This window comes from Elgaria multicarinata, chromosome 10, assembly GCF_023053635.1.
Source record: "Elgaria multicarinata webbii isolate HBS135686 ecotype San Diego chromosome 10, rElgMul1.1.pri, whole genome shotgun sequence".
NCBI lineage: Eukaryota > Metazoa > Chordata > Lepidosauria > Squamata > Anguidae > Elgaria > Elgaria multicarinata.
Window position 1 is genome coordinate 68,949,312 of NC_086180.1, and position 14,579 is coordinate 68,963,890.

At 40.9% G+C, this 14,579-nt stretch overlaps 1 protein-coding gene across 1 annotated transcript; it reads left to right on the forward strand.

Annotated features, from left to right (window-relative positions):
• Positions 1-2,633: 2,633 nt before the first annotated feature.
• On the forward strand, positions 2,634-13,718 carry SPATA4 (spermatogenesis associated 4). The gene is made up of 6 exons (XM_063135401.1): positions 2,634-2,742; positions 4,924-5,053; positions 6,109-6,227; positions 9,124-9,344; positions 11,612-11,728; positions 13,222-13,718. Exons 1-6 carry the CDS (start codon positions 2,642-2,644, stop codon positions 13,353-13,355), a joined length of 822 nt encoding a protein of 273 aa, XP_062991471.1. The 5' UTR covers positions 2,634-2,641; the 3' UTR covers positions 13,356-13,718.
• Positions 13,719-14,579: the final 861 nt, after the last annotated feature.

The window sequence follows — 14,579 nt, forward strand, 5'->3', positions numbered from 1 at the left end:
GGCCAGCAAATCTTCACCCTTCAGCCAGTCCCAACATGCCATAATGAAACAATAGTAGAAGAAAGCAGCTACAGAAGAGGTTTCAATGAAGATCCAAGAAGTGGTGCAGATTTATGGCCATACTGATTAAACACTTTATATCGTTGAGCATATTACCAGTCTTTAAACTCAAAAATTGTTCAAATAATTTCTATTAGCACCTAAACTTATTTTCATGGACAGAGTTTTAACGTATAAAAGCATAAGCAATGTAACAATGTGTCTTTCTGCCTATACAGTCTCCCCCCACTTCATTAGAGAACACAAGCAGCCCTGCCCCATCTTGGTTTAACAAGAAAAGTGACTAGGTGAGATGTTAGCTCTTCTTTAGAAATTAAGTACTATTGTAATGAGTTAAATTAGTGACAGAACTATGTTGATGTAAAGGCTCTCTTGATCACAGCTATTACCTTTAACTGGCTTACAAGTAACCAGTCTGGATCTGAGTTCCCCTCCTGTGCATACAAACACAGGGAGATAGAAATACACACCATTAAGAATACTTTGCCTAGATGATGATGATGATAACAACCATTACCTCTTCTACTGTAGCAAAAAATATGAGTTTAATAACAGTTTTATTCCCCCTACTTCCCACATTACTCCAAGGAACTCACTCAGTAGTGTACATGGATCTTGTATCCCTTTTTCCTCATTCCAACTCTGTGTGGTAGGTTAGGTTGAGAGAGCACACACAAATGGGGTCACCCAGTAAGCTTCATGGCTGTGTGAAGATTTAAACCTTGGTCTTTCCAATCCTAGTCCTACACAGGCAGTACACTACACTAGCATAAATGTTTGCTTATTTGATCATGTTTGTTCAAAAGACACAATACTCTCCGATAGGTTAATAGGCAGGGGTGCTCAAAAGAAGTCTGCCTTATGCGATTGTGAGGGTTAATCTACAATAAGTGCCCAATTGTAAGAATATGGCCAGCAATATTAAGACCATCCAATTGCTCTGTGTTGTTGAGGGTGAAGTGGAAGAATTATTCCACTTTGCCAGAATGGCAAATTTTTAGTTGTAAAATCAGATCAAAACTTTTTTTTTCAACCATAAGGACTACACATCTATTTTAAAAAACAAATCTAGTGATCAACATGTGAGTGTGTATGGGAGGGAGGGAGAAGCAGAACTCCTAGGTAACTGCTTCTATTTTTACCATTTAAAAATGTAAGTGTTTTTTGTGTTACTCTAATAGGTGTAGATGCTTTCTATTTTGTTTACTCCACAGGATAATCTTGCCTCCAGCTACATTAAGCTGGTTAGGTTAGTCGGAAACAATCCAAACACCACTGTTAAACATTCAGCCTTTGCAAGAGAGATTCTTTCTCCATAACAAAGGCTTGGGAGAAAGCCAAAGTAAACTGTGGATACTTTCCTAAATGTCAGTCATAATCTTTGTGGCTTTGTTTATGACATAGATCTCCAAGTCTGCTTTGTCCTTCCTATCCATCCAAAATATTTATTTTGTTTGTTACACTTACATGACATTTTTAGAAACAGCTTTTGATCAAATCTTGAGTAACTTTTAGGGCACAATTAAAACAGTTGGTCTATATTTGTGCTACATTTAACCACTGAATTTGTTAACAGAAAGCTATAATATTTAGTTTAAAATTAACTGGGTGGTGGTTGTATGTTTGTCTTGTGCAGCTGGGGGCAACTATTTGGGAAGGGTTTTATTTAAATGTGTTCTCTCCCTCTCTGTTCTAATATGAAAAGGAGGACAGGGCTCCTGTATCTTTAACAGTTATATTGAAAAGGGAATTTCAGCAGGTGTCATTTGTATATATGGGGAACCTGGTGAAACTCCCTCTTCATCACAGCAGTTAAAGCTGCAGGTGCCCTGCCCTCTTTTAAAGCTGGTCACTCTAGTATAGCTCCTGCACTTTAACTGTTGTGATGAAGATGGAATTTCACTAGGTTCTCCATATATACAAAATGACACCTGCTGAAATTCCCTTTTCTATGCAACTGTTAAAGATACAGGAGCCCTGTCCTCCTTTTCATATGCTCACCCTAAAGCCCAGTCAAAAGAAAAGGTTACACACAGAGACTCTCTTTCTCTCTCCACACAGATATATACATATACACACATATATAAAGACATACATTGACACACACATCCCTTGTCAGGCATTTTTTAAAAAAATGTTTATACTTATTGGTAAGTCTTTGAAACAACATAGCTCTTCAGGAACTGAGAGAAAGCAGGTAACAAATAAATAAATTGTTGTTATTATTATTATGCTCTGAGTACCCCTCACCTGGAAGCTCCATCAACCTTTCATTAGAACTCAAGCCTTTGATCACCAAAGGGGTCTGACGTAACACGTGCATGCCCTAGCGTTTAGTACGCATGCGTCGAAAGTTTTAAGCGAGCGTTCAAACGCATGCGTGGCTAGGCTGTGTTTTGTTTTTTAAAAAACAAAGAAAGGGTGGGTCGGAGGGAGGGGCTGAATGGGTCTAGGGGTTGCCCTGGTAACTGTTGCTATGGCTACAGAAGACGCCTTAGCGGGCCTTGCGTGGCGCGTTTCAGGAGAACACAGAGTTCTGCGGGCTCTCAGCTAAGAAGAACGGCGCCGCCGCCTCCTCTTCATGTCGTACTACACTAGCCCGAGACGCACGGGGCTGCCCCGGACGGTGCTGCGCTGGCTGCAGAGTCTCGACCTCACCTTCTCGCCGACGCATTTCCGTAGGTGAGGCGAGCGGGTCCCAAGGGCGCAGGGCGTCGCCTCCCCGGTTACCTCGGGCTTCTCCGAGCTTGAGCCTTCCCACCACCTCAGGCATAGCCAAGAGCCCCGTGGTACCTGCCTGCCTCGCCGTCTTCAGCCGGTGGTCCCGAAACTCACTCGCTCGCTTCCCTGCCTCGGGTCCACTTCCTCGCCCCCTTTCCCTCAAGAACGCCCGGTTCGAAGTCCCTCACAAGCCCCTTTCTTTCCTCCTTGTCTGGGCTTGGTTTGAGACGTCCCCTGAGAAAATGGTTTCTTTCTGGGAAACAGAGGTTTTCAGAGGGCCTCTTCTGTGGTGCTTTGAGGAACGACGCGGGGCTGTTCGCCGCAAGAGCTCAAAGAAGCTCCTTTCCCTCAAAAAAAAAAAAAAAAACTTTGCACCCTCGCTAGAAAATAGGGGAGGGGGAGAGAAACTAGTTCTGGGGAGGAAAGGTGTGCCAAAGGTCATCACCAGGGGAGCAAGACTTTTGCAGTAGACCAGCCTTCCCCATCTTGGTGGCCTCCATGTTTATCATGTGTTTATTACATTTCTATACCCCCCTCACAAAGAGCTGAAGATGGGCGATAACTCCCAGCAACCCTGAACATTGACCATGCTCAATATCAGCGGCTGGTGGGAGTTGAAGTCCAAAACGTTGGGGGAGGCTGCTGTAGATATTAAAGTAGGGTGGCCATATGAAAAGGAGGACAGGGCTCCTGTATCTTTAACAGTTGTATTGAAAAGGGAATTTCAGCAGATGTCATTTGTATATATGGAGAACCTGGTGAAATTTCCTCTTCATCACAACAGTTAAAGCTGCAGGTGTCCTGCCCTCTTTTAAATCTGGTCACTCTAGTATAGCTCCTGCAGATTTAACTGTTGTGATGAAGAGGGAATTTTACCAGGGTCTCCATATATACAAATGACACCAGCTGAAATTCCCTTTTCTATGCAATTGTTAAAGATACAGGAGCCCTGTCCTCCTTTTCATGTGGTTTTACGCTATGAAAAAACTACGCTCTAGTTTTGCGCTATGGAAGTGGTATATAAAAAGCAGGAGCCACACTACTGCTTTATAGCGGTATGGGCTAATTGACACATACCATGTACCACTTTCATACCGCTTTCATAGTGCAATATCCTGCTTGGTGTAGATTAGGCCTGAAAGAGCAAGCTGGGCAGTGAGGGATATTTGGAGAGAGTGTTTGCTATATTTTCTGGTCATCCCTGCTGGAAAGGTCAGGTTGATGTGTTTTCGCTGTTTTGATCTGTAGCAAACAATATTCCTTCACTCACTTCCAGTAATCTCCTTCCCTCAAAATTGAACCTGTGGCCTTACAGACCTGTGGCCAGGTAAAAGCAGGTCTGTACTTGAAGGACGCAGGGTCAGTTTTGGGGGACTCTGCAAGAGTAATAGGAAAAGGAAATAGATTCATGTCAAAAAAAAAAATGAAGTATAGTCTTGTGGGGTAAGGCAAAGATTAGTTATATTTAATTCGTATTCATTCCTTGCATCTGAACCTTTCTATTTTCTAGCATGTTCCTTCCCCTAACTGCATGATACCAGTACAGTTGGCAGGGCAAATTGGAGCATACCACTCTTTTGTGAGATATGAGAAGGGTAGGCAGGCAGGGATTTTTACCTAGTTGTTGCTGCTTCCTATTCGGTGCCGTGCTCCCCCTTGCAAGCCGGTTTGGGGTGGGCAGGAGCAGAGAGCGAGGAACGAGACACGCTGGCCGCCTCCACCATCTCAATGTCACGGCAGGTCAGGCAGGCAACTAGCTTCTCCCGGGAAGCGCTGTTAGCGAAGAAGAACTCGTAGGATACCCCAGCAAGGACTGCGCCCAGGATGGGGCCAAGCCAGTACACCCAGTGATGCTCCCAGATTCCTGTTACCACTGCTGGTCCCAGGGATCGTGCTGGGTTCATACTGCCTCCAGAGAACGTGCCCACAGTGAGCGCTCCTGCTATTACTGAGAAGCCAATGGCCAAGATCCCAGGCTCACCCAACTCATGTAATCCTACAAGTATTACAATTGCTGTAAACTAAAAAGACCCCCCCCCCCAATTTGGTGATAAAATAGGGGATTTCCATATAGGGGATGACATTCCAAAATGAAGGCAATGGCTAGTAAATTAGTCTCTCTCTCTCTCTCTCTCCGAGCAGGGATTTTTCAAATGGCTTCCTCATCGCTGAAATATTCTCTTGGTATTACCCAGAAGACATTCAAATGCATTACTTTGAAAATGGCATCTCTCTAGCTGTCAAACTCAGCAACTGGTCGCAGCTCGGAAAGGTGGGCAATCAATGTAATTATGAATTTTAGATACATTTTATATACTTTAGAAGAGGCAAGAAAGTGGAAGCTTTGTTACTGCCCCTTTGAAATACCAATAGTCACTTTTTTATATGGGGGTTGTGACAAAATGGAATTTTATTTTGTTTTTTTAGATGTATATTTGAATGTTTGGTTGCTGGCTTGATTTGCTTTGATAACTCCTTTCTCCTATAGGAAATGGTAATTTGGTGGGAGAGGAAAGTTAGAATGTTGAGGTTTTTGAATGGTGTTTCCTGATTGGCTATTCTGTGTTCATTTGGGAGAGAGAAAGTGGGAATAACTGTCACATGATTTTCTTTAAGGAGTTAGATAGGAACTGGCTTTCAGAGGGGGGATCAGGGAATCTGGTCTCTAGATTTGTGGGGGAGGTAGATTTCCCTGGGAGGTAGAGGGAGGTATGTTTGATAATTAGGTGAGGAAATAATAAAAACTTAAAACATTCATTTAACATCATGAACCCTAAGCTGTACTGAAACATTGTAATCCTTTTAAATAAAGTTTTAAATTTTGTTTTGTTCTTTTAACCCACACCTTTCTCAGTCTTGTTTGTTACTAATAAAGGGCTAAATGACACCACAATGGAATTAAGTCAAAAGCCGTAAACACACACACACACACACACATATACACACAGTTCCAAGGTTCTCTCTTAATAAGGAAGAGAGTGGTGGTAACGTCACAAAGGATGGTGACTTTAGAGAGGGGTGTACATAGAAATCGTATTTCTACTATATAACCAATTGTGCTGTTTTAAAATGCTGACATACTTTTTAAGTAGGTGTCTTTGACCTTGTTCAGATGAGCATTTTGAGCTAATATTATGGCTTAATGTGTTGCGTGAACCATGTTGTCCGAACAGGCCCTTTATTTGCTATGGGCAAATTGTTTGCAGTTCTTATATTGCCTATGATTTTCATGCCCTTGCTTTGTGATGTGCGGATTTTAAATTGGCTGAAGATGAGATAATGAACTCATATGTCTGAAATGGTTTCCTTTCCCCCCCTTTATTAAAGTTTTTTTCAAAAAGAAACCTAAAGCCCATACGAGAGTTAATTGATGGGACAATTCATTGTAAACCAGGAGCTGCAGAAATATTTGTACAAGACATTTATACAATGCTGACAAACAGGCGGTAAGTTTTATTTGCTATGATATTACATTTGAAAGTTGCATATTAATACCTAAATGTTGGTGATAATTTGTGCTCTGTGAGCTTAGTTGAATAACAATCGATTTGCAGTTCTGTAGAAATTAACAGAACTAGTCCTTAGGCTTTTCCAAAATTAGTAGAATATGAACAAGTTATTTCTCTCCTCCGATAAAATAAAAGCTTTCTTCTTTATAAAAATATGTAAAATAGACCAATTACTCAAAATATTTACAAATATATATAAATTCTAGTAGATGGTTTGTGACCTAATAAAATTTAAGTAATAACATTTTGTTAAAATTCCCAGCTCTTCAAAGCACTGATGCACTTTTTTGAACGGTCAAACTGTTATATATAAAAGAATGGTTTCATGACTGATTCCTGTAATGCAGTACACATGCCATATTTGTAGTTTCCATACAAGATAATTGAACGCTACCCATAATCAATGGAATATAGATAATTTGAATAGCATTAGTCACTTCATTGTGAAAAAAATGAATTTCAAAATAAAGTGTTTCATGTCATAAAAATAAAATGACATATATGCATGCTCTAGTTCTTTTTATAATATAGTTATTTTAGGTAACTTATTATTTCCCTTGCCTGTTTATCTTCCTATGGAACTCCTCAGTGGAAAGATAGGGTGAGCAAACTAAGCCAAAACACTCTATTTTGTATGCATGCAGTTGTTAGGATGGCTGGAGGTACTGTTCAAGTTAATGTTATTATCATGTATAGGTGTATAATTACCTTCGCCGGCATGGCTTCTCATGTTGTGTAAACCTGGCAAAGGTGGCTTGTTGCCACCTGCAGTCCATGGACTGTTGTAGGGTTCTTTTGCTTATTTCCCACTCCGTGATCGTGCAAACAGGCCCAGTGACTCTTTTGTTGGTCACTGTGACAAAATCACAATGCTTACCATATTGTATCTGTATTAATGTACTTAGATATTTGTTTACTGTGTTAAATAGAAACCAGGTAAATTAGGGTTAATTGTATGGCTCGGACAACATGATTACTAACAGTGGGTTAAATAGTCAATGGCTGGTTAGTGTGTCTTCTGTCAGGACTTCTTCAAACCAGTTGGTTATTCAGCTGAAATAACCAATGCAAATAACCAGCACTGTGCAGATTTGATTATTTGAACAGCCGTTGGTTATCATGTCGTGTGTTGGGCACCGTTGACTACTGTATTTCTTCGATTGTAAGACACCATCGAGTGTAAGACGCACACTAATTTCAGTACCACCAACAGAAAAAAAAAACCCAAGACACACCCGCGATTCTAAGATGCACCCCATTTTTAGAGATGTTTATATGGGGGGAAAAGTATGTCTTAGAATCGAAGAAATTGGGTATTTAGTCTACACAGTTGGTTATTTTTGGTGACTATAGAGTCCCCTGGGGAAAGTGACCAAAATGGTGGCCGCCACTCTAGTCCAGCTGGCAGAACTCACAATGGCTGATGGGATACCAGCTGGAGAACTGAGAGGGGAGGAGAGAGGGTGAAGTGTCAGTCAAACACACCGCTGACTATTAGTAAACTCAACGCTGGCCTTAATCCACACCACAGTTGATTATAATCATGTTGTGTGGGGAGTACCCCCTCAATAATCAACCGTGGAGTTGACAATGCACCATTGACTATTGTATTATCCGAACACAGCCAGTGAGTGAGAGGTGGGAGGGGCTTGTGGGAGGAGACTGAGTTTATGTAAGGCAGCTAGTCAGGGAGATAGGATTTTGGGGACAGGGTCTTAGGGATTGATGAGTGGGAGTAGAAAGGGTATGACCAAGAACTGAATGATAGATTATATGACATCACATATCTAGTATTAAATAAACTTTAATTTGTTTGTTTTTAAATTATAAACTCCTAAAAACATCTTCATCTTCCTGCGTTACCAATAGTATTCATATTTCCTGGGTACTTCTCCTGTTTGGGTGAAGAGAATCAATTTGGCATATTGGGTGTTTTTCTTACCTGGTGAATATAGGAGCTGAAGTTTGTGAGGACAGCTGTCCTAAAGCAGAGGCCAATGTTCCTGAGGGCAGGTCACGTCACAAGAGGTGGCAGCGTCAGGTCTCATCATAGTCACATTCTAATCTGATGAGCTGCTGAGAGAGTACAGTAGCTTGTGGGGACCCAGCAGTAGACTCCCAGTGCAAGGGCAAAACTGGCTGTCTTGCTTTAGCACTAAAGAGAAGACCCATCTGTCAAGCTGGTACAGAAAGAAGCTACTGTTGCTACTACACCAGTGCTTCCTTTTCAGTGTTGTAGGCACATAAGGGTTTCTATAGATTTGCTGCTGGCATGCAGGGAGAGAGTGTGAAAGGAGAGAATGATGCTGGAATATTTACCTTAAAAAGGATCCTGGGACATCAAGCATGGTCCCACACCACTGCTCTGGTACTACATTTCTCCCCCTTTTTCTGGAAGCAAGTGGGGCAGAATCCTATGGCTCCATGTGTTTCAGTTGTTACTCGAGTTCAGCAGCACATTCCATTGTTTGGAACACTACAGTGAAAGCACCCCTTTAGACCTGAACAACATTACACCTCCTGATGTGAAGTAATCAAACTGAATGCAGTGTGGTGTAGTGGCTAAAGCGTCAGACTGGGAGTCGGGAGATCCGGGTTCTAGTCCCCACTCAGCCATGGAAGCTCACTGGGTGAATTTGGGCCAGTCACAGACTCTCACCCACCTCACAGAGTTGTTGTTGTGAGGATAAAATGGAGAGGAGGAGGAGGATTATGTATGCCGCCTTGGGTTCTTTGGAGGAAAAAAGGTGGGATATAAATGCAATAATACATAAAATAAATAAATGCAGTGAGAAAGGGAAAATGCAGTATGTACAACATTTTCTCCTTCTAGGATAAAACACATTCAGGATGAAGAGATTGACTTTACAGATCGTATTTATCAAGAAAAGTTACCAATGGTTGCTAGATCAACTGCTTCAAGGGCTATTAAAACCAACATTAAGCTAACAGAACTAATGGTGGAGCCCAATGTCCAGAAAAACAGACAGAAGATTAATGCCATCATCAACATGCATATGCAGCGAAGGCGGCTCGACAGAGAACAAGATCCAGGTTAGTGGCGTTTTCAAAACATCTTTTTATTTATTTATTTATTTAATTAATTAATTTTACATTAAAATTTGGAGAACAGAATGATTCTTTACTGTTTACAGCTGTGTTAATTATGAACCCCCTAAGTCTGGTATTTCCTCCAATTTACACCAATGTTTTGTGTCCCAAACCCAACTTTTTATGCTGTCACCTGCAAGTGTGTATTGATACATTAAATGTGGGTTTGTTAACACCCACAAAAATCTAGATTGTCATCTCTGCTCCAAACCTATGCTAAAGTTTTGTGCCACAAATTCCGATTTCTGTGCTGCCACCCCAAGCCACCTTGTTGTCTCTGCTCTACAAACCTTTGCCAAGGTTTTGTGCTGATATGTGACTCTTATTTTGGGTAATATAGTACTTTTATCAGTAAACTGAAATGGACTGAACTTACAATGTTAGCTAAGCATTTTAACAGCACATTCCTATGCACATTTACTCAGAAGTAACTCTCACTGAGTTCAAGAGGGCTCACTCCCAAGTAAATGTGTAGAGGATTCCTGCCTTAGATTTGAATGATAATTAGGGAGCACACTACCACTGAATGTAAAATGGTGAGGAACACTGTGCCCAGTCATGCACTGAGTTGAAGTCTATGTCAAAATCCATAAGCCCCTGTGTTACAGGAAAATTAAATCTTTGCAAGATGGTAACCAAGGTGGAAAAGCATGCGCAAGAAAAAAAAACAAAGGAAGTAAATAACTGAAGGGATATAAACATGAAGGGGTGTAGGATTGAAGGGGAAGCTGTTGGAGACTTGAAAAAAGATGAAGGCTACTTGAATAGGACTTAGTTAGATATAACATGTTTGATGAATGGTTCATAAAGGTTTGGTCAATGCATCCTGCTACACAATCCAAAGAAATGGATATATGAGCAGACAGAACCTTCTATGGAGAAAGAATGGGGCACTGGCAACCATCATTTGCCTAGTCTTTGCTACTAAGAGAACGTCTGGATGGGTGGAGACAGTGGTTCCACATAGGAGCAGCTGCCAGTTACTTTCACCCACTGTCTTACTGGATGGCACAGCAGTTTTGAATTTAGCTCACTGAGATTAAACTCTACCACTGTGCTGCAGGTGGAGAAAAGTGGGATGACTTGGTTGTCCCCTCTATGTCTGCCACCCAGAAAGAGAGGGTGAAAGAGCACGTAGAAGTGGCTGTCAGCATTTTCTCTAGGTAGTACTACAAGACCACTGCTTCCCTTCAGAGAAAATGAGTAATAAAAAGGAGACAGGAGGAATTGCTGCATTTTCTTGCTTCTACACTTAATCACCCATCCACCCCAAACTGGCAGAGCTCAGAGGTGAAAGTGATGATGGGGGGAGGGCTCCCAGGCTAGGGGGATCTCCCCTTATCTTTACCAGCCTTTGCTGCAAGGCAGACGAAGGGAGCAGAGCACTATTTTCTATGGCCTCTATTGAGCAAGAATGTAAAATGTTTAATAAACACACTTCACTGATCATATTTAGATCATATAATAGAGTGGTATCCTATCTCCTTCCACCAGTGCAAAAATGTACTGCTTGTAGAAACCTGTTTAAACCCTTGCACAAGTGTCAAATACAATATGCTTGTGAAAACCATTCCATAAGCCCTTTCAGAAGACACTGAACCCGCTCATTACAACTTAATTTGGTTGGGAGTTACTTGTAGTAATTGTGCTACTGGTGAGGTTTTGAGTGGCAGCAAAAAAACTCATTTTTTAGTACAAAACAGGTTTGGAGGTGAGAGGAATATGTGAGATTTGAAGCATTCACTAGGATCCCCTCCTGAATATGTAATTTTCATCCTTATAGTGGTGGCAGAAAACTTTGGATTTGTAACACAACACAATCACAAGACTGGCAAATGTTTGGAGGGAATACCAGATTTTGGGGTGGTGTGGGGTCATAATTAACATGTCATGTCTGCTATATTTTGTGTAGTAGAATAATGAGCTCTCAAAACATGGGATACGAATCCTATAAATAAATAAAAATATTGCCAACATGTATCTATACTTGACACACCATGAGGAATGCAAACTTGTTTTTTTCATTAAAATATGCCCCAAGTTCCAGGGAATATCATCTATAGCTTTATCCTCTAGTTGTAGTTTTGTCTTTAATGAAGTATTTCTTTAACTTCCACAGTATTAATCAGTCTAGTGAAAGGACAGTGTAAACTTGAAAAATAGCAGTTAATTGAATACTTGTTGCTTATGTTTTTTCTTCTTTTTTCAAGCACGATTTGGTATTAAACCAACATTGGGAGAACGTGCTGTTCGTCGTCCTTCTATTTTGGCTCCTTCCTTGAGTACAATTCATCTTCAAAAGGAAAAATCTATTCCTGTGCCAAGTAGTAAGCGTTATTTTTATTTTTATTTTATTTGAAAGGCTACTGCTACTGCTAATGAACATTGCAGTAGGGTGGATTGGGATCAGCAGATGTGGCTGCTTATACTGATCTGGTTCAGATGAACGTCATAGTTCTGTTCAGTCTTTATTTACTTAAAACCAAGGATCATCGCAAATGATCATCATAGGCTAAACAAGCCGTTGTGTGGTAGGCATGATTTGCACAATTGTTCACCCAGTTTCATCTTGTATTTTAATCCAAGTGGCATGGCTTGTTTGGGATGGAAACAACTCTCAAATAACTCATGGGCTGTTGCTGGGTTGTTTCCCTCTGAAATAATCCATGCTGTCCAGGTTCAGTTGACTTGACAAGCCGTGGTTATGTGGGTGATTATACACACCACACCTGGCAGGTGCTACAGATTAAACAAGCAACTATGGCTTGTTTAGCCAATGATGATCATACAAACTGGCCAACGGGGTGGCTTCACATAACATGCTAACCCACATTGTGGGTTTTTGAACAGTGGTTTATTGTGTTGTCTGAACACAGGGTTTTTCACGGGTTGCTCATCAACCATAGTGTGGCCTGTTAACCACTCTGAACAACCCAACAAACCATTGGCTCTCAAGGTAGCTTGTTTGAGAAAAATAAAGTACACAGCATGATTAACAAGCCACCCTGTGGAGAACACGCTGCATTTAGACAACACGATAACCCATGGTGGGTTGGTGGGTTGTATGAACCCAGACACTGTCTTGGAAGCACCACTGTCCCAATCCACCTTACTCAGTGCCCAGATAGAGTGAGCAAGAGATGGTATGTAGGAGCAGCCACTGCTTTATCCTATTTGCAAACTTCTCAGCTCCCCCTTCTGATGTAACAGAACATGGATGAGGGGGATTCTCCTCCCTGTTGTTTTCCAACATCTGTTGCATGGCAGGGGAAAGAAAGAGACATTGCTGTTTTCTGTTTGACCACCACCTCTTCATCATCAGCTGATTTTTCTTCAAAATGACGTACCAGTGTGAAAACCCTTTTTTCAAATAGTTAGGCCCTAAGACTTTATCGTCCCTCCTGACACCCTTTTCCCTGCAAAGAACAGACATCCTTTTCTATTTGAGTGAGGTCTTGACAGAAATAAGAAATGATAAACAATAAGGAAAAAGCTGTATCCAGTCCTTGGTTGAAATGGAAGCTCAGCTCGTAGCAAGTGAAGTTTTCCACACCATAGAGAGAAGTGTTACTTCATGCAAATGTCCATAGAACATACAACTATAAAAGCACAGAAGCTGGTTAAGGCTGTCAACAATGTATTGCTGACAGCTTGACCCTAAGTATTGAGTTTTCTCAAATATTCTGTGATATTGAAATTCCAACAATAGCTTACGATTTTATAAAGGATTCTTATCAAATGCTGCTAAAAGGGTGTTTGTAGGTATTTTATAACTGCAATTGTTAGTACTTTTTTAACTAAGTTTTTTTCCCCTGTTTAGGTATAGCATCCACAGAGATCAGAGGCAAAATGGGTGTTCATTTCAAAACCATGCAAGTGAAGCAAGCTGAGAGATGCCCTTTCGATGTGAATATAAATGCTGAAGCTCCATGCACCCATTTTAAAGGACTGTAATTAGAGAAAGAAATCAAACCTGCTTTTTACTACAACAGATGCATTATGACCAAGTTTCTGCCATATTGAGGAACATAAGGCTTACTGGTATGCTCAACAAAGCATTAATCCTGGGAGAATACATACGAAGAATTTGACATAAGAAAACTGCATTAAAAGATTACCAATGCTTTTTACACTTCTCTTTACTGGAAACTTGAACATTTGACATATTCTAATGGATATGTTTTCTAAACACCAGCATGTGTCCAGCCTTGTACTCTTAGGTAATGTGAGATTAATAAAACTGATTATTAGGGTAATCAGAGACTCATTGTCAAACACTTAATGTTTTTCTTAAAATTTGAATAAAATAATGTTTTGTTTTAAACTAAATCTTCAGGCCTGGGCATACTTGTAGATATAGAAGTACGAGAGGGGATTGCGAACCAATTTGAGAAATTTTTTATGACCCACTAGATCTGGAAAATATTATGCAATTTCTGTCTAAACTGAGTATTCCCCAACTCTTTCAAGATGATATAGAAAAATGAGAGATTCCCATTACTTTAGAAGAGCTGAGAGCACTTAATACCAAAGTGCTGGTTAAATATTATTTTAGCTTGCTTTCTAATTTCCTAAATAGGCCCTTCTGTTCATTTTCCTCAAAGGAGAGAGACCTTCCCTTCTCCTCCTCCCAACCACCTTAACTCTATTTCACCTTCTTCTCCAGTCCCCTGAAAAGATGTACACACACACTGCAGTTCCCAGTGCCACTGCCAGCTTGTTGTGAGGTGGAGACAGCTGTGATTGCCAGAAAGTGCAGTAACAGCCCTTGGTGCTTCTTCTTTGGTTCCCATCTTTTCATCCCCATTCTTCTTAATCACCCACAGTCAATTAGCCTCTGTTTCCTCCCTCCAACTTTGCATGCTACAGCGTTACTTCAGCCAACTTCTGCTCTCACACATGCAGAGAGTTTGGCTTAAAGCAAAGTTTTTAGAAAGTTCAGAAGTCTTACCCCTGTCGTGTTTCTCAAAACCACCTGCCTTCTTGGGAGACAATAACAAGGCTAATTAAGCAATCTACAAAGCTTTATTCAAGCAATAAACATCTCTTCCCACCTGAAGAGAGTATAATCTCTAGGAACTTTTCCCTAGGTAAAACTATGCAAACTAAGTGAGACAATTGTCCTTTCAAGAATGGAAAGCCCTTTCCCAAGACACATTAACTTCAGAGAGACTAGTT